We start from the raw sequence: 23786 nt of genomic DNA on the forward strand, positions 1-23786 counted from the left end.
CAGATCTTGAACTTGTCCTCAAACCGAGGGACTGCCTGGGTGCAGGTGAATGTCATGTAGCTGCCAAGTGATTTATTGTCCTTTGACAAATTCTCTTGCTCCAAAAAAAATGGTCTCTTCATCAGCAGCAGTGAGAAAAAGACTTGCGGCTTGGATATCGTAGACATGACTCTCTTACCAACCCAAAACCGATCATAGAAGAATGAACATGATTTTGATTTTGTAGCTTTTGCATAACAAAAACATTTGCAGAATAGGTTCACTTTTCTTCTCTTTCGTTTGATGGTGGTAGGCTCCAACAACCCGAGCAGAGATATTCAAGACAAAATGTCTCCATGTATCTGCTGTCTCTTATGCATTTTCCACATTGAACACACCTTGAGATGCAAACATCACAAGCTCTGCACCCTTTATGGCCTTGTACTTGACAACTTTCTGAAGGACAGTCATAAACAAGCTTGTACTTCTCACAAAATGGGCAGAGATCAAAGTCAAGGACACAGTCGTCATCGCAATGATGTGACAACCGACAAGTGTGGTAGAACCGTGATTTCTGAGGTTGAGAATGTTGAAACTGATCCAGGCGTAGCAATGACTTCAGCTCTCCATATTGTTCTTCAGATACAACGAAAAGCTTCCCAAGCTTGAGATGTTGTATCCCTGGCATTCCTTGTGATTGGAATTCCTTCAGGTCATTTATGATTCTGTCAAGACTTAGTCTAACACATCCACTAACATTTAGCTGCATAGATAAAAGAGATGATAATTGATCTATATTGCCAAGGTTTGGCCATGAAAACAAGGATAGATTACTGGAAAAAGCTAAACAAACAGTAAGTCTATCAATTGATGATGTCACCTAAACCATCGACAAGATTGCATTAATTGAAATATGTAAATGAGGTTTTATTGACAACATATTTAAGTACTTGCTTGGCCTTTGCTAAATGAGTTTATGCACCTATCTTAACATTCAACTAATGAGATTCTAGGTTTAAGCATGTCAAGTAACAATGTCCTAGTCAATAAACAGACTTTAAGCTTAAGGTATTGGGACCAAATATAATGACAAAGAAAGAAAAATAAGCACTGGATTACTTTTCAAATCAAGAAGAAGAAATTTCTACATCTTCCTTTGACTACAAAAATATCTATCAGATCACTACAAGAATATTTACCAAACTATCTCATCAATGAAAATTTCATTCATACTTCTTTTCAAGATATTCATGATAATATCAAATTTGAAAAAATTCTAGACATTGGATGTCTAATTCCTCAGATTATTTTTGGAGTGTAATAAGAAAAGAGTTATCAGAATCTCAGCCATCATTAATTCAGGGCAAAAAAGGGCATTAGACAAAATTACTACATGTTCAACTTGGATACATAACTTGCAGGTCTAGTAATGACAAACTGATGGGCATAATTACCTGCATGTTTATAACATGAGAAATAGACGACCCTAACAACATCCTTGTTGTCTAGTTGCTACGTGTTATATATTCCAACTTCATTAGTATGTGCCTTAACTTGCCTCATGACTGTGCTTGAAACAGATCACCACCTTAATCTTGCTTGAATCGCTAACAGCAGTATTCTAAATAGTAACAGATGCAAGATGGTTCGTATTAACCACTATTGAGTAAATTTAAAATAGGTGCATGATCTGCATAAGAAGCAAAAATATAACAACAGAACAAAATTGGAAACAAGATCCAAAGCATGTTCGTTTAATAAATACTAACCTTCCTTAACTTGGGACTAATGTCTAGCACTCGCTTTAGCCCATCATTTGTGATCTTTGAACAACCTGACAAGCTCAAACACTGCAAATTACCTTGAGATCTCTGAGCAAATCGTACCAGAACATCATCAGTGAACTTCTCACTTAAAGGAGAATCCAAATGTATACATCTCCATAAAAGATGATCACTTTGAACAGCCACACGCAAGGACCTGCAGACCCCTTCCACTGAAAGGAGATCCTGAAGATTCAAATGTCCAAGTGAATAAAGAAAAGCATCATGCAGCAGGCCCTCATTTCCACAATAGGTTTCTTCATGATTGCATCTTGAAGGTGGTTCCGCATCCAAGTTCGGTTGTCCATCTCCACTGAAGGTGTCCTCCACCCAACTATGCTGTTCTTCCAATAAATCATCATGGTAAAACTGGAACTCAGGTAAGTTCAACAAAGTCAATCCAAACAAGTCACCGCCACTGGCTTCAAAAAGGCTGGCAATTGCAACTTCCATACTGTCATCAAGCTCCATCCCAAATGGGTCATCTGGCAGTAAGTCCACTGGGTCAAACATCCACTCCACATCGACCAAATCACTATCCTCTCTGATCCCTCCCATGTAGCCATAACCATTTCCAATCTCCAAAGGAATGTTAAGAGGGTTCCTCTTGCATCCCGCGCAAGAGGACTCATCATCAGTATGAATAAATGGAGTAGAAAATACAAACCAAAAAGGGAAATTTAGTGCCATGCTAATAGACCTAAAGAATCCAAATCCTTTCCTGTTCAACCCAACTTCCGACTGGAAGAGAAGACAGAAATTACCTACACTCTGATGGGGGAGGATCTAATCTTTAGCAATCCAAGAAAACCCTCGATTTTGGATAGCAAATAAAAAACAGCCCCCAAAACATCATTGAGCCCTCTCGAGCCGTATCAAAAACATCAAAAGGACAGAAGAAAGGGTAAAAAATGAATTGGATCAACGATCTAATCTAACCTCCAACCCAACCCCCAAAGAATTTCAGCAATCACCCTTCCTTCAACCAAGGGCATAAAAAAGCCGAACTGCACAATCCTTACCGGAGCAGATAAACAAGGGTAACGCAACCGTAAAAGATCTGAGCGATGGAATAGCGGGGAAGGAGACGAGCCGAAGGCGGAGCGAGGAGGAATTCCTAGGGTTTCGAACAGAATGGTCCTAAGCCGGTCGCGTCCTATCGGTGGCGAGGGAAGCGTGCGAGAAAGAGAAGGAATCGGGGGCCTTGAGCCCCAAATTTATAGGCCCGATGACCGGACAGCATATTTCTTCTGGGACCCTACAAGATAAATAAACTTCAATTGAGTCCAAATATGGAGTTTAGAGGTATGTAATCGATAAATAACATAATTGAAGGGGGGAAGTGTAATTTAGCCAGTGTTATAAATTCGATAGCGGTTGCTGTTGACACGTGCCGGATGAGGAATGCCGTGCGAGTACATGTGGAGAAGTCTGAGCCGTTAGATTTCACGAGCGCATACGTGGGATCACAGAATGAAGTTTTCTTATATTAATTTACATACATTTAAAAAATAATCTTTAAAATATTTATTTTATGTAAAATCTAAATTTTAATCTTCTTATTATTTATCAGAGTATTTTACCTAGGAAAAGAAAAATATAGAAAATTTTAATATACCACGTACCATTTTTTAACTTTGATATATCAAAATTTTCAGTTCAATATTATACCATACCAAACTTTTCGATATCAATATAAAATTTACTATTTTTTGATATTTCGATATAATACTATTATTATAATTTAGAATAATTAAAGGAGAAATAAATTTTTAAAAAATATTTAAGATTATTATGTTTATAATAAATTTTAAATTTTATTTATATGATTTAATAATTTAGAATCAATTAATATTTTTTATTTTTAAAAATAATAATTATAACCTCACCTCTATTATATTTTTTATATTTAAAATATTTATTTTTATATTTTTTAAATCAAATTATTAAAAAAATTTATCCCTATTCATCTTTATTATATTATAGAAGAGCATATTTATCTTTAATATATACCAAAATAACTAAATACCAAATAATTTCGATAGATAATTAGGCAAATATATTTGTTTCTTTTATAATTTTAATATACTGAAAATGTCAAAATACCGAACAATTTTGATACTATAAAATTTAACATACGTAAAAATGATGTCAAATGCATTGAACTATCAATGAAATAAATTTTTAAATATTAAAATTTTTATTCCAAATATGGAGAAAAATATAATGTGGGGAAACCTACCCATTCACTATAATTTAATTTTTAAAGGCTGATAGGCTTATACAAATTTAACATACATATTAATGATGTCAAATGCATTGAACTATCAATGAAATAAATGAATCGACATTATAAATTGAGTTATTCCAAATATGGAGAAAAATAATAATGTAGGGAAGCCTAGATCGAGAAAGAATTTAATGAACTAAAGGCTAGGAAGCTTAAATCGAGGGGAAGCTCAAAGAACTCGAGAGAGGTGAGCCTGGATAAAGGAAGAGTTTAATGTACCTAAGGGTGGGAAACCTAGATCGAAAAAGAACTAAAGACCAAAAGACTATGAACACACTATATTGTGATATTGCCTAACTAACAACTCAAGTTTTCGATCTTTGGACAACTTACAGAGTCTAAGTTGGGAGTATTTTCTGACTGTCAAGCTCAAGGTGCAATTCGAAAAACATACCTAAGTTAAACAATACAACTATGCAAGGTACAACTAAGAAAACAATTTCAGTTTATAACAATAAAGCAGTCTATGATTTAAAGATTATAACAATGATGGAAACACAGAAGATACCTTTTACAAGCACAATGAATTCCACTATCCATGGGATCGGATTTTCGGCGGGCATTAGATGTTATAGGTTCCTTTGAAATTGTTCTACTTCTTTGCTTTTCTCGCGAGATATCTTTCCCGAGCTGCCTGAATTTTACTATCTGTGGAATCAGATTTCTTGTCGGTATTGGCTGTTTCCGCAGGCGATGTTAAATTCGCTTCCTTTGCGATCTCGTGGCTCTCGGAAGTGTCAGAACCGCCACTGCCGAATCGAGGGATAGACTAAATTTTAAACAAAGCAGAGAAGTGAATGGAAAACTCTTGGAATTCATTAAGTGCATTACCTCAACTTGTGAATGTCCATCTTCTCCAGTTTCTGCAAGATTGTTTGGACCCATGAGATTTCGACAGCACAAACATTTCTCATAAACGGCCGACTTGTACTAATGAGTTCGTGATACACAACGTAGTCTGGCAATTGGCCATCTTCGTCAGCTTCTAGAACAGAGGAAGGATGAACCTGGAAAGAAACATAACTTTGATGAGTTACTTTGGCACTAAAATAAAGACCAAACAGTACAAACTACCGAGAGACCACGACTTATGGCATATAATTACCCCCTAAAAAATCACAGCAATCACGAAACATCAGCACGATACCGAAACAGTATCATTCCAATCAAAGACTGAAACTTTTCATGAAAAATAAAATCATTTCAACCAAAGTATGATCAATATGACTTGTTAAATGAAATTTTGTTATGTCATGCAGCAATAGAGGGGGATGTGCCAATATAAATATCTAAATACAACTATAGATAACTGTTTCTGATACTTGAAATTTAGGAAGTAACTTTTTCCCCTAAATATCAAGGTATAAGTTTCTTTAATAACTGTTACTGGTGAAATGTTAGTTTTTGGTTACTTCTGATGAATCTTGAATGTCACCAGATTCGAGAATGGTGCGTCAAAACTAAAGAAAATTCAGATGGAAAGAATACAGCTCAACTAAGTATAAACTACTTCCAACTGTGTTAGGAGTAGACTTCAATGCAAATAGATAAATATCTAGTTATGAATTTTCAAGTCAATTGGCAAAGGCTAGAAAAGGAAAGTCAAAAAATTTTGAAACAGAGATGACTGAGATCATGCAAATGAAATCTTACTTGATCGCCAACTACCAGAAATAAAAATAGAAGTACTGTATATTCTAAGAATTAACAGTAGATTAAATGGATTTAGATTATTGCTTTGGTTAAGAGTCATAGCTACCTGCACAAGTTGTGATCTGTAACCAAGCGTATGATAGCCATTATGATGGATCATCCGCTCAGCTAACTGGTTTCCGTAGCCTTTGCACAAAGCTCTCCTGAGTTTTCTGTAACCTTTATTACTCTTGTTTTGTAGCATACCTGATTCTACATCCAATGGTCCTACATTCAACAAAGCCAATGGCTATAAAATAGAGTAACAGCCACACAAATAATCTCTAGAAAGAATTAAATTTTGAATGACTTATAGCCACTGACACTGAAGTCATGACTTACAAGTGTGTGAAACATTAATTTTTTATTTTTTAATCTTGATTTTTATGATATTTTGAATAAATATTAAAAATGATTTTTCTTTAATGACACTGAGATTATTCAATCAAAGATTAACCCAATCATAGTAAAGTTTCATAGTCATTTCATTTTGACTAATAGTAAATTAAACTAAATGGAAAAATCAAAATAACAAGACCACTTTCTTCATTCTAAATATTTTTTTTCTTTTTATCATATCTTATACTAAAATAAAAAATTAAAAACCATTAAAATTTGCCATGAGCATCATCTAAATATAATCTTAAGACAATTTTTTAATAATATTTTAATGAAAATAAAAAGATTATAAAGCTATTAAATCAAAATTTGCACAATACAAAAATAGAGAAAATGTTTAGTTTAATTTTGATTAGATCACAGTTAACTAAAGCATAATAAAATTTTGGTTTGATTCCATTTAAATTGATTGTAAACTAAACTAAATCAAAAAATTAAATTAATTTTTTATCTAGTGAGATTTATTTTTGAAAATTAAAGGATTATAATACTTATGTTGTCGATCAACAATATAGCAAATTCATCAATTATGTTATTTTTTAATATATATACATTTAAACGTAAATAATTTAATTTTTATAAAAAATAAAAAATTGATATCTGAATACTGATTGAGTTCAAATAAAACTAAACTGATCCGAGCAAATATTTTATTTGGTTTCAATTTAGTTTATATATGTCAACTTGATTTTCAATTCTTAAAACTGACAAAAAATTAGACTCAGTTTAGTTTGATTTACTTTGGACTGAATAAAACCATGATGCCTATATGATCTATAATATAACTATATGTATTTGATATGATTTAATTTGAGTATTCATTTTATTTTCATTTGGTTAATTGTAAATTAAATTGAATAAAAAAATTATTTTATTTTTGTAGCTAATAATGTTTATAGTAAAATTTACAGTATCAAAACTTAATTTATCATATTAATTCAGATACAAAATTTGACAGACAATATTATATTTTAAGAATCAAATATAAAAGTTTGACATTTTAATAAAACTTCAATTAAAAATACACTAAGTTAAGCCCCAAGATATATTGCTGCTTCAGAGAATAACAACTTTAGTCAGACAGCAAATAAACATAACAGAGTGAATTTACCTTTTGCTATCTTATGCACAATCTGAGATAGTTGATTCCTCACATCCTTGCTAAACATCATGCTGCGAACCTGTAAGTTTCCTGAAGTATTAGTATCCTCTATATAGTTATCAATGATGGCCAAATTATAAAGTTATTGCGCAAAAGAGAATAATAAAATAGGAACCAGGAACCAAAAGGATTGTAATAACAGAAATTAGCAACCCAAGTAATTCCCCTATATGTATCTATCATTGACAGTTGAACTAGCAATTAGATATCATCTAATAGTGCATGAATAAGCTGACCTTGAAACAAACAACAGCAGCAGCAACAATCAAGGCTTTATCCCACTAAGTAAGATCAGCTATATAAATCCTCCTATGTCATTGGACTCGATCTCCTACCGTATTCTCATCTATATTTAAATAAATTTTATCATTGCTAATTAAATCTTTTTTTATCTCCTTCCTTGATTAATGTGTATATGTATTATGGTCCCACATCACTTAACTAGGATATTTATTGGTCATTTAAGTACAAGTTCATACCATCTTAAATGCATCTCTCGGAGATTTCCCTCAATAGGCGCAAGTCCGACTTTCTCTCTAATATTCTCATTTCTTACTTTGTCCATCCTCGTATTTCAACTCTCATCTTTTGCTCATGTACTCGATTCATAGCCCAACATTCACTTGTATATAACATTACAAGTCTAACCATCAAACTAAGCTTAAAACCACATGAACTAAAAAAATACTGATTTCAAGATAAGAAAGACCTAGTTAAGGTCGGAAAATTAATTTGCATGCAAGGTGAAAGGAATGTAAAAGCCATAGGGAACAAGTGGTGGAACAAATAATCCTGTCTAGTGAATCATCCATGTCATAGCCTATCCCATGGCAATAAAAAAGAATCAAGTAAATGCAACTTAAAAAGAAGAATAATGAAGAGTAAACAAACAAGAAATAATATAGAGAGCATCGATGTTGATGTATTATTCCTTGATATTCAGTTTCTTCAAAATTCTGATGGGAAAGCAAGTCAGCACCAGAACATTGGACTCAGGATATCATATCAACATTTATAATCTGAACCTTTAAAGATATTCTGACTACCTCAGCATCACCAAGCCACATTTGTAATATGCTCGGTCAAGTTAATGGTCAACCCAACCACCCCAAGCAAACAAGTGTGAAGAGAGACTAAATCAATTGCCTACTCAGGTCAAATTCCTGCCATGATAGATGCCTATTTACTCTATTTTAAAGGTATTTTATCTCATCTCTACACTTTTTTTAGACAGCCTGGCCTAAGTGTCAAAATGTGACCATGTCAGACACAATTATCAGTAGTTCCATTTCTTGGTTTCCTCTTGTGGGGATTTTCCAACCCAATTATAGTTGAGTTATCCCATTTCTCTTTCCACTTCAAAGGTTCGAACTAACTGACACAAATTCAACTACTTCATCAACCACATGAGCAATAACCTTAACTTACAAGTTTCCAACAAAAAGTATTTACATGACAGGGTTAGCCCCAACCTGACTATGGGTTAGGGAATAAAAAAAGAGAGAGAAGCACTCTTGCAACTTTTAATTCATGTCATCCTATGATGAAGCACTCTTTCTACTTATAATAGTTCATCAAAACTAAGAAAAAACTCTTAGAACAAAAAACTGAAAATATAATCATCACAAGAACAAGATATTGATTATGTTGTCACTTGCCTTATCCAGAATCATAATTGATATTTAGGTTGTGCAAGATGGGGACATCAAAATGTGATGCCAAGAAGGTTAAATAAAATAGATATGGAAAATATCTTGTACTATGAAACCCAAATTTGTAATGCTTTTTTACCAATGAACTCGTACTGTAGGTTAACTCAATGGACAGCTAAACTAGTGATCACATAACCAAAATGACTTTAGATCGTAACACTGCAATAAAAAAAACAACCAATGAAGGTAAGAAAAAAGATTCCATCTCCAGTATGTTGAAGGTAAAAAAGGCATGTCAACAATGCCTCTCCAGTAACAATAAAATACCATGGAACCTTTTCATAAAAGTATATTTTAATGTACCTGTAATTCATGGTTTGTGCACCAACTTGGATCATAGAAAGCTTGATCCCAACTTTCAAACACTTGAAGCAGTTGGATATGATCACCCCACCCACAACCATTGGGTAGTCTGGAAAATGGTTGTTTTCTTTTTTTCTTTATTCGTACTGTTCAGTACATGTGGTTATTCAGTTCCACATACAGGTATCACAATAAAAAAATTAGGCATCAGAATTCCTAGAAAGTGAACAAATTGGAAACTCGGAGTGAATTCATCAAGTTAATACGTAAACATTCTATCAGTTGTAGGAAATAAGTGCATATTAATTTAAAGAAATGAAAAACCACAATCCACCGCCAAGAGTGGCATGGTAAATATGAACTTAACTATTAGAATACTTGGATGAATAGAGAATTAAAACACTAAGAATTTTTTTAAAAAAATGTTTCAACACTTGTATGGCATATGAATTTGCATTTGCAAGTATCCCTGATCATGGAAGATCTACTGATGATAATACTAGCATGGAATCTTGAGTTTACATTTCTGATGAGGCAAATAAGGAAAGAAAGGGACGGACAACATTAGCTGATGATAAGCATAAGCAACAACGAGGATCACCTTCGAGCAGGACGAATTGTAACTTCTGCCGATAACATAGCAGCGACAGTCAAAGCCTCAGACAAACATCCGAGTTCATTTGCCTCAATCAACGTTCTTGCTAGTGAGGGCTCCAATGGAAGCTCTAAAAAAACAGTGATGAAACACCAAATAACAGTGAAGACATGCTTGTTTGAAAGGAAATTCAAAATACAAGTGAATCCTTTAAAACACAACATGAAATGCCAAATACATGGTCTAGAAAATAGACCTCCACAACTCAACCATGAAATGCTTAACACAACAAAAGAATGAAATGAGTACTGATTTCTAGCCATCCTAAATAACTGAATATAGTGTTTGATTTATCATGGTTATATCCAAGGTTTCAAACCTTGAACTGGGCCAAAGTTTTGGTCATTATCTAGAATGATAAAGTTTTGATGCCATGTTGTATTGGATCTTGCCAGTATAACTTTGAGACTTAATTTCTTTTACATATAAATCGATAGCAATTTTTTTAAAAAAATTGCATTAACACTTAAGAGCAACAACTTACAAATTATGACAAACATCTTTTGTAAAAATTAATAAGTTAAATTTTGTAACTTATCTTAATTTTAATTGATTATTTACTTATAATGATTGTGATTTTGATTAATCATTTCATGATAATTATGTACTTGTAATTAAGATTAATTACTTAATCATAATTAATTATAATACTATTTGAAGTAAATTGTAAATAATACAATATGAATAATACTATTTCAGAAAAAAAATATAATAATATGATATCAATTACTAAATAAGCATTACATATATATCAAGTTTATATAGAATAAACTAATACTAATTAATTATATATTTATCAATTAATTGCATTAACAAAATATATGAAGTATTATATATGCATCAATTATATATAGTATATCAATTAATTCGTTGTAGTATATTAATTAAAAGATGGCCTTAGGATAAGGGCACAAAATAAAGACTTCTCCCATCCCAGTGACCTCAATCCTGACTTCACCACGACTCACACTCATCTAATTATGGGTTCAATGAGGTCCAAAATCTAAAGAAACTTCCTCAGGAAATGTGCCTCACTGTCTGCCACCAATGACCTTCAATTACTACTACATAGATGCACCAAGCACCTCCTTCTGCAGCGGTCACCTCCACCTCCGTATATTTTTCATCAATTGATGTTCGGTAGACATTCTCCTATAAATTTCAAGTCTATTTATGTATCTTCTTCCTCCTCTTCCCCTCCCCTTTATCTGCATAGGCAATTTTGATTGTGCTGGCATGTTCTGTGTTTGAGTCATAGCTGAATGCAAATGTGGCCATCTATATAAGCAAGATACAAAAAACTTTGGTAGCTAAAAAGGAAAAATGTACGTGAAACAAAAAGGAAAAGCAGGAAGGATGGCATTATATCACGAAGGAAAATTCAGCTCTACATCACACAAGGAAGGGATTTAATTTAAACTCTAAACCATGAGGATGCTCTCACTCAGATGCTAAGAGAATTAAAGCTTGCATTAATGCATGACAATCATTTTAGTACTAATAAGGGATGATCATATTTTATTTTTGTAACTTATTTCTTTATAATTAACTTTCTGATTGATATAGGCATATTTTTGAAAGTCAACAAGTAAGAAGAGAAATATAGAATAAACTCATTTGAATACATCTTGACAAGCTTCAAGGTTTGATGAAGCATGCCAAGTGTCAACATAGTACATACTAAAACAGTATCATTCAAGCCAATGACCTAAACTCTAACAAGAAACAATACTTTAAACATTGCTCTTCACTACAACCACTACTCAGTCTGCACCTCACAGTTCAATATTAAGATCTTTCCTAGTATCATGTCTTTATTGACGCACAAAACCATTACAAGACATGAATCTAGGTAGACTCACTTTTTATACATGTTATTTGCAAAACATTTATATACAGTGCTCCATGAAGAATAGAAGGCTTACTAACTGCCTTGTAATAATTTCAATGAGTTTGAAGGGAATATGACCACAAAAATATCACAAACATTCCTCGCCTGTTAACAAAAATTACCAACCTCTCCCTTATTTTATTTGAAACAAGGACAAAAACGGTAAATCAAATTCTATTGCATGCACAAATGAAGGCTGACAGCATAGATTAAATTAGCCCTCAAGCATCAATTAAACATGGTACTCTTACCAGCCATAGATTTTCCAATATCAGTTATATGTCCATTTTCATCGATTGCGTCAATCAGGTATAACTGCCTCAAAGCATCTTCTAATGATTCACCTGTAGAAACATAGTGTGACATAATTTCACAAATATATTTCCAGTAGGAATGGAATATTATCCATGTTACTGGTGGCAAACACCTGTTTTTATGTATGTTTTAAGTAAGGACTGAAATGGACAAACAAATCCATAGAAGCAGAATAACATATGGTGAAGTTTCTCTTACGTGATGGAGGATCAAGAAAATCAAACTTCAAGATGTCAATGTCAGAAAGGCTTAATGACTTCAGGTACAGAACAGTTCCAGCAAGAGATGATCGTTGAATTTCTGGTATTGTTGCATCAAGAAACTCTTCATTGTAAACAGTTTTAGGGTATAATCTGTAACACTTGCCAGGACGAGTTCTTCCAGCTCGGCCGGCTCGCTGATCAGCTTGAACCCTACAAAAGTTTATGCCAACAATTTCAAACAATTAGATATTAATTTAATCTAGAATGCTCAAATCTTAGAGTCATGTGAAAAAATTATTTCCAAACATGAATATGAAAATCAGAAACATCCCTTCTGATGCATATCAAAGCAAATCTAGTATGTGTGCATGTCTGTGTTTGTGTGTAAAGCAAAGCCTCCTGTAACAAGCTTCTCCTTTTACGTTGTAGTTCCTACAAAAAATTTTGAAAGTAGATGTTGCATCTTGGCAAATCAAACCCTTTTACGTTGTAGTGATATGAATTCTTCTCAAGTCATCTGCCACTCAGCCCATACAGTGAGGCCAAACACCAACTTGCTTTGTTTATCTAATTTGAACTTGATTGCAAAATGAATAACCAACCAATTTCATCCCTTGTGGTGCCAACAACTGATAGATTTCTCAAGGTAGTAGAAACTAAAAAAATATGCAAACCCTTGCCTTCAAGTTATAACAGGTCATTTCCTGTAGCTATGATATAGCTTTCCCCAATGTGGCAAACTAGTGGTAGACTCTGAACTGTTTATGCTACATGTAACTCACATGTTTAACAAAACAATTGGAGCTGAGGCATCAGCCATCTCAGAAACCTTGAAAATGTTAATTTTCTTTAATTGACATCAATTATGAAATTTCTATATTTTGTTTAATTCAAAGAATCATATCCCTTTTGTATTGTTCTATCCTTCTTATCCTTGTAGTCCATCACTAAACCAACACTATCTGGCTGGTTCTCCTTAATTGCAACACAGGAGCACGACAAAAAAGACAACTGAAACATAACGTGACTACACAAAGAATTGTGTAGGTTTAACTAGTGCAGAATACTATATAGGTACTTATGCATATTTGGTATGACCAACCTACTTATCTGAACGATATCAAGAGAATACATTCCAGTTGATGGGTTGTACTGCCGCTGCTTCACAAATCCAGAATCAATGACATACCTAGCAGGAGAAAATAGACATGTAATCTCTCAAGTTAGGCATTCATCACTTAGGAATAGATACACAAAATATCAGCAACAAAGAAAGATATGGGACATTTATTAGCAAGCCTCAACAACTGTTAAACATATCTAGTTTTCTATTGACAGGCATCATGGATTTGAACCGTAGCTTTCACAGGGGAAAAGATACCACTATGCTCAGCGATCTACAGATGTGGTTGCCAGAAGAATTTGTTCACTTCAAAAAAAATCAAGGATGGACAGAAGTACCTACATGCTGATGCTAGCTACACATGGTATTTTACATAAACTTATGAAGGATAAGTGACAACAAAGAGGCTACAAGAGAAAGAGAGGGGTTAGTGGAGGAGAGGAAAAGAACTAGTGAGAGGTAATTCATCATTGTGACAATTGTCACAACCTGCCATCAAGCCTTCAGCCTTTATCGCTTCTTCACAACTGGTAACTCTAGTCTGATAGGTCTTCATCAAGCAAGATGCATCTCCAACTCTGCATTATAACCTCTTCTCTTCTACTACAAGCAGTGCAAGCCACAATTTAAAAAACTATTCCGCGTCGTTCAGCATGAATAAAACATCTAGTTTAATCAGCTAACTGGAGTACGAAATGGATCAAGAAGGGTAATCACCTGTGTGTCAGGTTTCAGAATACCATTCACAACAATGAGATTCTCTCATCTCTCACAAAAGAAATGAAATCGGTAATGACAGAGATGTGGGGATTGATCCATTTCCTCACAGTCCCATTCCTCTTCAGTGAATTCCTCATTGGGTTTAAACAAGACACAGAGATGTTACAATAATGAAGGGAAACATGGGGTAGGCGCTGAAATGGCAGCAAGAGTGATTTCTGGTCATCTACCTCCCAAGACACACGAGACATAGCATTGTTACAAGTTCTTTAATTGAAACTTCTTCTATTCTTCCTCGCCGCCACCGCCAACCCCCCCCCCCCCCCCCCCCCTCCTTCCTCTTCTTCTTCTTCATCATAATCATCATCTTCTTCATCCTCCTCCACCCCTCCCAGGTAAACATTTCAGAGATAAAGTTGAAATAGTAACTTCACCCACAAAGATGGTGAAGCACAAGATACTACGCCAAAACAATTCAAGATTAATTGTACCAACTATATTTCCCAGCTCAACAAGCTGTTGTGAAATAACCAAATAGCTACAGAAATTTACACAAACTTTTAAGTTCAGGAACAATATATGTTTCACCTGTTTACTAATTAATACAATATAGCCATTATATGATTTTAAATGAATGCATAAGAGACTTCAATGGGGTTTCCCATATGCAAACAAAACTTGAGACCATCAAAATTATGCTACTAGGATCCATCTTAAGTTAACTTCAATGTGTAGCTAAACCCCTTGGTTAAAAACCATTTCCCAACTAATTTTTGGAAGAAAATATGAGAAAACTAAAACTGTCAACAAACATAGATGTTTTATTTCTGTAAAAGTTGTCAACCAAACAGTAGAACCTCTAACTGTGTAATAGAATAAACACTGCAAACCGAGATTATACCTAAAAATCTACCTCTTGTCACTATGTGACAAAATCTGTAACATTGATACTAGAATTGTTAATCACTTCAGCCTCTAGCTGAGCAGAAGAAAGTTTTGAAGAGGCATTAATGTAATTAGGGGATCTACAGAGTTATTCATTTTTTTAGAGTACAAATATGCAAATCCAGAATGATAAGGTTGGGAAAAACAACAACAACCAGCCTTATCCCACTACGTTGGTAAAAAGCAAATAAAAAAATTCTCCAATTGCTCGTTAGGCCAGCAAGCAAGCAAGTTCCAAAATAGTAACATTTTGTGGAAATGAAGTTATTTTATGGAACTACATTAATATTTCTACCTGCAGTGTCTGTTCTCAAATAAGTATAATTGTCAGTGTTAGGCACATACTCAACCAATACATAAGAAATAATAACAAAAGCAAAGAAATATCAAGTGTGCCAACCACAAAAGAAATGAAATACATCATCCTTACACAACACCATCAACAGTGAGGGAAGTTTCAGCTATATTTGTCGAAACAATAAATCGTCTACAATTTGGTGGTGCTGGACTGAATACACGAACCTATTTCAAAAAAAATTAAACGCGAGTTATAGTCATGATACAATTTTTGAAGTTTAATACACTTCAGTTAGATCAAAATCAATACATTGGGGACAAGCAAACAAGAATGAGGAAAGTCACTTTAATAGGTAAGATTTAAAAGATACAACATAAAGATGGCAGTATTGTCTCCAACAGTCAGGAAAAAAAAGGTAGAAAAGCATGATGTAAATACCTTGCTATTCATTGTTATCATGTGTATATAAAAAATTCTATGGATATGACATACAACCTCTGTCTTCATTGATTGAAAACTAAATGGCAGGCAGATCCACAGCACTAGACCTGACACTTCTAAGTAAAAAATGGAAGCCCCCAGCATATAATCATAAAAAAAATAAAAAGAAAATGACAGTTAATATGGATTGAAGAGGATTGCAAAACACAAGACAAATTTGGGAAATATTCAATCCCAAATACAAAATTGCAAATTGAATTTTAATGGTTAATTTAACTTTAATGGTTAATTTAACACTTGCATGCATCTAATTAGTATGATACCAGCACCAAAAAGTAGTTTACAAATTGATTGGTTCTAAAATATATCAAATAGTTGTGGTGGTGGTAATCAATTAATGATTCCTTTAGACGTTAGATAAGCTCGTTGTTTGATTCAACATCATGTACACAGTAGATTTAAGTATTGAATAATGAATATAAGTTCAGTGAAGACTAAAGCAGCATTTGTGAAACTCCATGGACCTTAAATAAGATATGATTATATATATAATGGATGCAAAACTACCATGAAATTTCACACTATGGAAACTGTTATGTACAAACTAAACGAAAACTACACTTTGCCTGCATTTCCGGTGGTAAAGAGCCATGAAGTGGGAGGACAATAGCATCCACACAGGAACCTTCTTCAAGCTTTTGGATACTATCTTCTAGTCTGGATACCATTTTATCAATATCATCCTAAAAGCATATACATCATCAGAAATTTGCAAGGTTATTATGATAATAAAATGGGAACGATGAAAGCCCTAAACTTAAAGCATAAATCCCGTCAACAGATGAACCAAATATATGATACTGCATGTTATCCCGGATATCTGATAAGGATAACAAGTCAATGTTAAGCATCTTTATCAAATCAAAACAAGGGGTAATTTTAGTTCAAAAATAACACACCTGTCCTGTCATAAAAATCAAGACATCCCCAAGTGGTTCGTGCAGATGGATATCTGTTAACAGTAATATGGATGGTTGATATCACAGCAAAACCTACAAGATAGTAAAAAATCTTACAGAATAAAGTAAACCAAAGTGAGATCTGTTTAATTGTATTTGTCGGCAAAGTATTGCAATGTGAAGAAAATTTTAACATTTTCTCAGAAAACTTATTATTAATGTGTACCACAATATCAATTTTTAAACAAAATTTGTAGATACATTTAGGCCAGAAGAAAGAAGTTAGCTGTTTTTCTTGCCAACATGAAATATTTGTAATAACATGATAGGCTACTTTGACCGTCCGACAAAACCAATCATCGACTTGGATTCACAAATTCAATAAAAGAATCTTATAGGACCATCAATGCTGATCCAAGCCATATGAGAATTATGGGGTTTGTGTTTGGTTCTAACCAGTGTAAAACTTTAGCAATCAAAATAGTTCAGGATCTTAATTATATTTATTCCATACATCATTGTGTGGTTGTCAAAATCAATAAAGGTATTGGGATTAGAAAGTCAAAATATCTAATTGTTGGTTGTATCAAATCGTTAAGGTCAATAAAATTATTGGGATTAGAAACTCAAAATATCAAATTGTTGGTTGTATCAAATCATTAAGATCAATAAACTTGAAATTAATAGGAAAAAATGATAAAATAAATAAATGAGTCATTGCAAATGATGCTTAAAGTCTTAAGAAGAATATACTTTATATATAATTAAAAAATAATTATTAATAGTATATTAGATAGAAAAGATAACACAATTGAAAAAAAATAAGATTAATAACACATAAATATCGAGAATATCAGTTTTATATTATGATATTAATAATACCACATTGCTTATTTGATATAATCATATTATAACTTTATGTGTTATACCTATTAGACCACCAAATAACAAATCAAATTGATTGAATTAATATAGATCCAACAAAGGGGCGATTTTGAGCTAACGCCCGTTAGAGAAGATATCTTGTTCTCTTTCAAACTACAGTTGAGATTGAACAAACAATCATTTGTGAAAACAAATCCCATTGTGGTTTGATCAAGAGCTTGAATGTGAAATTTATTTGGCTTCTCAATAAAATTCAAGAATGAATTGGCAGCTATGTTGGTTGTGGTTGCAAAAATTAGCCCAATTCATCTAAATTTCAATTGGCTCCATCTATTTTCTAGTGAAATTTTATTCATGTCTAGCTAATTTCTTTGAAACCATCTTCTTTCAACTACTGTATTGATCTTCTTATGAAGCTCAGTTTCTTGGGAAAGCTCTTGGCATACGCAAATCCAACTTGGAGCATCCATATCAATATCGGCCAATTTTGAGAGCTATTCCATTTTAAACCATTACTGTTGATTACCTTACCATTACAAAAAAAGTGGCATATTAGATAAAACATAGATATTTAGAATTCCACCCTTTACTATTTCTTCTATTTATTGAAGTTAAACTTTAAAGTATTAGTCCTTCACTGAAAATAGATATTCTACCAATTAGAAGATGCATTCCTGGAATCACACATTTCATAGCTTTGTTACACAGGAAGCTAGGAAAGGAGCTAAACTACTTGTGCTCGCTGATGAAACTTCAACTTTCTCAAAAAAAAAAAAAAAGGCCCGTGTACAAATACTCATGCTAATTTCAATATTCAAGACTATATAATTACTTACCATTTTAATCATAATTTATAAACAAATCATAGCATAGTTATTGCATTCTGCTTTGTATGTGCCTACTTCTTGACATGACAGCATTTTTATTGTCAATATGATTCAAATCCATTGCATTGAATATCGGAAATTAAGGCCATGGCTTTTTTCCCCTATTTTTAAAACTTAAAACATAATAATAATAATAATATATATAATGCCTTAATTAGGCATTGTCATGCCATTCAACATCAATCCCAGCCATTAAATTCCCTTCAGATGTATTTACTAGGTTATATTGAGAATTTAGTCATCAGATGTATTATTAGAATTTATATATATCAGTACAATGGTTCTAATTAAATCAATATAACTATTATAATAGAAATTTATTCCTCTAAAGTTAGAATGAGAAAAAGTCAATTTTAGGAATTTAATTGTAGCTAAGGTTGTTGAATCGAAGTTCAAATCGTGAATCATTTTAGTAATTTTGCAAATCATGAATCATAAAGTTCATGTTAAAAGGATAAGCAAAAAAACTACACTGTAAAAATTTGTAAGAATATCTTACTCAATACTATTACCTAGTATAATTAATATAACAATAAAGACAAATAATAAAATACATTATATAACTAAAGAGAAGAGTGTAAAGGTCATATTATTAGATTAATATCTCTAAGATATCCCTAAACATTTCATCAATCTTCTGTGCAACTCCAATATATAAAAGAATCTGTCAAGGAGATATATTTGTATTGTATCACAGTTACCCTATATTCTCTCCCATTTGAGATGTCATCATCCTCTTAGTCATCTTAATCTAGTGTAATCATACAAAGAGCAGTTTAATCAATCTAAGGAATACGCAATTTAATCATACCAAGAGCAGTTTTTAGGCAAGATTCAACATAATTTGTAGGACGCTCAGTGCTGTAAAATTTTTCCACAGGAAATAATGCCCCAGGGACATTCAATACAGGACATCCAGAGAAAAATCTAGATACTTTGACGCCATCTAGGGTTGCTGAAGTGATAAGAACTTTAAATTTTGAGGTACGTCTCTTGGTTAAGCGCTTCATTAAGCCCAGTAAAATGTCACTGCACATAAGTGTAATTATCAGAGAACAAGCTCTTCAAGTGAAAGAGTATACATATATCAACAATAGAAGAGATTCTGCGTCTTAAATACTAAATTGGAAAACTAACAATTAAAAAAGGCACATTTTAGTTCTAATTGCTAAATAATGCACTAAATAGCAATTGCACAGTAGCACATCATATAATGTAACTATAGCCATGCCATGGATAACTGCACCAATCTAACAAATGCTAGTCAGAATAAACAACCTAGTGCACATGTAAGTTTGTTCAAAACCTGACTGGAATCAAAATTAGAGCATAAAAAAATAAAGTATGTCCCACTATTTATTAATGCACACATATAGCTATTAACACTACAAGGGTGCAGTATATGTAATCTCATCTTTCAGACTAACTGGAGTTTGGAAGAAATCAGAAACATCAGAAGTCAGTGTTATAAATACCAATATTTCTTTTCAGATTCATGTTGTATGCTAAGGAGCCTATGAGAGGTCTAGAACATAAATAATGTCAAAAATCAAGTTATTACTTGAACTACAAAAGAAACATGTGATACTAGAAATAGCTCCAATTCCCAATAATGTAAAATTGTCTATACATAAGAATTTTATTGTATTTTCTGGGATCAAACAACAAGCCAACACTGATAATATCATTAGAAATCGTTCTTGTTCTCCTAGCATGATTATTCATGAATCATGATAAACATGGATATTGTCTGGTCCCTTTCTAACTAAAGATAAGATCTTCATTTGTAAAGTACTGAAGGGCAGGCTTTCCACCAGCTCCTAACTTTCATTGCTAGCCTTCCTCATTTCACATTTGTGGTCTTTGCTCAGATTCCAGAATATCAATGTCATCAAGCCATATTTAGGAGTTTCCTTGAGATCATTTATTTTTCACTAGTAGTTTTGTAATTGGCATTCAGCTTTGTCACTCAATTTCCAATTTTTATGATCCATGGAATCAAGGTGGATGGTTGTGGGAAAGGGCAATCCTTACAAAACTAAGGAAGATTCCAGATACTAGCTCTCTTGGCTGACTTCTTTGGTGTCTGTACAAAACTGAACTGGTCAAGTTTATTGAAACTGTTCAATTACCCTCAAAGCTACTTAGTGCAGAACCACTGCTTCCTGGGGAATTTCATAAGTTCGCAAGTATTAAAACTAGCAGACATGTTGAACAATTTCATCCACAAGATAACCCATCGCACTCAAACACCTGTGTCGGCCACCCGACACCACAACATGGACACTCCTAGTTGGGTGTTGACACCTCCAAGTAACGTATCTGATAATTCTAACAACTTCTACGTAACTTTACACTGAGGAAGTGACATGATGCAGGCGCTGGAATTCTTCAACTAAAGACAGGCCGAAAAAAAACTGCAGGATTCTGTCCTATTCAAGTTAGTCCATCCTTTAATAGCTTGTTGTGAGATGTATGGAAGGGACTCCAGCAAGCTTTAAAGAAGAATTGGCAAGATTTTGATGTTTATTATGATTGCTAAACTGTTAACATTGTAATGGACATTTTAGTTAACTGTCCAATATTTGAAAGAAGTACAGAGATTTTTCATCAGTTGTCAAACTGTATTTGGCCAATTATTTTGGGTGGCTCCATGAATCTTAGTCCTCTATTGGAGCTCTATCCAAAGCATTATCATTAGTAATATTCATGGCAATTAAAGCATTTTTTATCACATGGACTAATGATTTCTTTGGTCTCTCTTTACTCTTTACCCTTCCATTCTAATGGGTTCATACTTCAAACTATTCTAACTATCAAATTTATTGGTCGTCTTTAATCATGTGCATGACCTCTCAACTTCATTTCTTACATTTTATCAACTACAAAAGCACCACTGGTTGCTCTTGAATATTACAATTCATTCTATTTCTAGTAACTCCACACGTCCAATTTACTACTCTAATGTCTGCTACATTAACCCTTTATACATGTCATTACCTAATAAAATTTCCTTTTTAGCACACAAGGGACATGTGAATTACACAAGACTCTAGAATTGCCTCTCCATTTTGACCACTGATTTTTATCCTATTAAATATCTCTTCATCAATCTCATTCAAGATATCCAAAAATTATTACATAAATTTCATGATCATCCATCTTTTTATTTTATCAATTCCTTTTCTGTTACTAAAACCAAAAAATTAAAATTTTGCTCCACGTCAATAGATACAGGTGAAACATCTTGTTCACCTATCGATTGGCACACAAGTTGGTCTTGTTCCTAATAAAGCCCCTTTAATTCGAATTGATGTTTAAATTAAAGATCTTTAAGCAACTCTTGCAATAATTCATTACATAGCTTAATCTTGCTCCTAATAAAACCCCTTTATGACTAAATATATTCAGAGAGAACAAATTGTCGATCAAATGAAAGGTTTTTTCTTAAGATTAACATGAGAATATGTTATAGGTGTGGCATCCACAAAAGAATTATCTGAGATGTCCATGTTGCATCCTGATGTGGCACATTACTGTGAAAAACTATGTTTTTCACAATTGTCAGCTTTATAGAACATCTAGGTTAGAAATTAACTGGTCATCAACAGTTTTTTTTAACTAAACTGTAGTGTGCATATTGCCAATATTTTGTTCTTTTGCCATTCTGAAAGTTATGATGTATTTACTTTTTAATAATCTTAACTATTCAATTTTTATTAGTTGGAATATGATGCAAAAATATAAAATTGTTTCCTTAAATTGGTGGGTATAAGGTATCATTTGTCAGAAAAAGAAAACTAAAAGGCATGCTAAAATCATATACTCATCTTAAGATTTAATATATTACTAATATAGGAAAAGCTTATAAACTAAGAAAAATGTCAGTACGTGTTCAAACTACGTTCATGAGCTTCATCCAAAATAATAACTGAGTATTGATTGAGCTCTGGATTAGATAGACTTTCTCGAAGAAGACAACCATCAGTTAGGTACCTGAGTAATAGAAGAACCAGAATGATTCAAAATAAATAAAAATATATATATATATAGATAAACACAAAATCAATCACCGGACATGTACAATTTGTTCCGTACTTAATGCAAGTTTTTTCGGAGGTTCGATCTTCAAAACGAATTGCATAACCAACTTCTTCACCAAGTCGAACACCAAGCTCAAATGCAACCCGCCTGTGCAAATAAAACGGATAAGATAATCACAATATATAAAATCCAAAGGAGAAACAGTAATGATCCACCAAAGGAGAACTCATAGCTTCCATCTCTAAAATCTTTCTAAGAAACGAGCATGGGAACACGCATTAGGTTATTAGGTAGCGGGCGGGCTTTGTCAATTGCCAGAGAGATACATAGAGCGAACAGCGGGATTTACCTGGAAACGGAGACTGCTGCGACACGACGAGGCTGGGTGACAGCGATTGCGCCGGAACGAGTGTAGCCACGGCGATGCAAGATCTGTGAGAGCTGGGTGCTCTTTCCGGATCCGGTCTCGCCGATGATTACGACCACCGAGTTCTCTTCCACGGTCTCTACGATCTTCTCCTCGAACTTGTTGATGGGGAGGACGGCCATGGACGCGGAGGATGGAGCGCCGGCTCTCCTCCGGTCTCTGCTCGTGAGCGTTCGAAGGAGAAAGAGGGCTTCCGGGGCAGGCTGTTTCTTTTATTGAAGTCACTCTGCTGTAAGCCAGTCAAAAATTATTATATAAATTTAAATTTTAAAATAATATTTAAAAAAAAAAGAAAAATACATAATTTAAATATATATATATATATATATTAATAAAGAGTAAAATAATATAAGTTTAATCATAAATTTTAAAAATATATAAATTTAAAAACTATTAAAAATTAATGTTATAAATTTGAATATATAGAATGTGCTTTAAAAAATATTAGAGTTTATTCGTGTTTATGAAGTTGAAAACTTAGCTAAAATTGTTATATGCTTATTTTCTATTTCAAATTTAAATAAAAAATAATACAATTATATTCAATTTTAAAAATATAAATGAACTCCAATAACCTCCTAAAATACATCTATATTTTTCCAATTTAAAATTATCATATATTAATTTTGATCA

At 33.1% G+C, this 23786-nt stretch overlaps 2 protein-coding genes across 3 annotated transcripts; both read right to left on the reverse strand.

Moving 5' to 3' along the window:
• Positions 1–214: 214 nt before the first annotated feature.
• On the reverse strand, positions 215–2971 carry LOC141844578 (F-box protein SKIP14-like). Of its 2 annotated transcripts, none has more exons than XM_074732619.1 (2): positions 1749–2971; positions 215–685 (listed from the first exon to the last, which is right to left on the reverse strand). In XM_074732619.1, the coding sequence occupies exons 1-2, from the start codon at positions 2490–2492 to the stop codon at positions 260–262; spliced, it is 1170 nt and encodes a 389-aa protein (XP_074588720.1). In that variant the 5' UTR covers positions 2493–2971; the 3' UTR covers positions 215–259. The 2 variants fall into 2 exon arrangements, with proteins under 2 accessions (XP_074588720.1, XP_074588719.1); XM_074732618.1 differs by having other exon boundaries at positions 215–742.
• Positions 2972–4491: 1520 nt separating this feature from the next.
• On the reverse strand, positions 4492–23350 carry LOC141844531 (putative pre-mRNA-splicing factor ATP-dependent RNA helicase DEAH4). Its single transcript, XM_074732563.1, is given in 17 exon segments — positions 4492–4841; positions 4924–5099; positions 5852–6012; positions 7295–7364; positions 9361–9469; positions 9471–9506; positions 9962–10085; positions 12158–12250; positions 12420–12634; positions 13527–13613; positions 15643–15734; positions 16578–16694; positions 16911–16963; positions 19494–19711; positions 22574–22678; positions 22781–22873; positions 23076–23350. Coding segments are annotated over 17 exon segments (2106 nt in total). The 5' UTR covers positions 23276–23350; the 3' UTR covers positions 4492–4684.
• Positions 23351–23786: the final 436 nt, after the last annotated feature.

This window comes from Curcuma longa, chromosome 13, assembly GCF_044706935.1.
Source record: "Curcuma longa cultivar G26 ecotype Majalengka, Jawa Barat chromosome 13, ITB_CL_G26_1.1, whole genome shotgun sequence".
Taxonomy (NCBI): Eukaryota; Viridiplantae; Streptophyta; class Magnoliopsida; order Zingiberales; family Zingiberaceae; genus Curcuma; species Curcuma longa.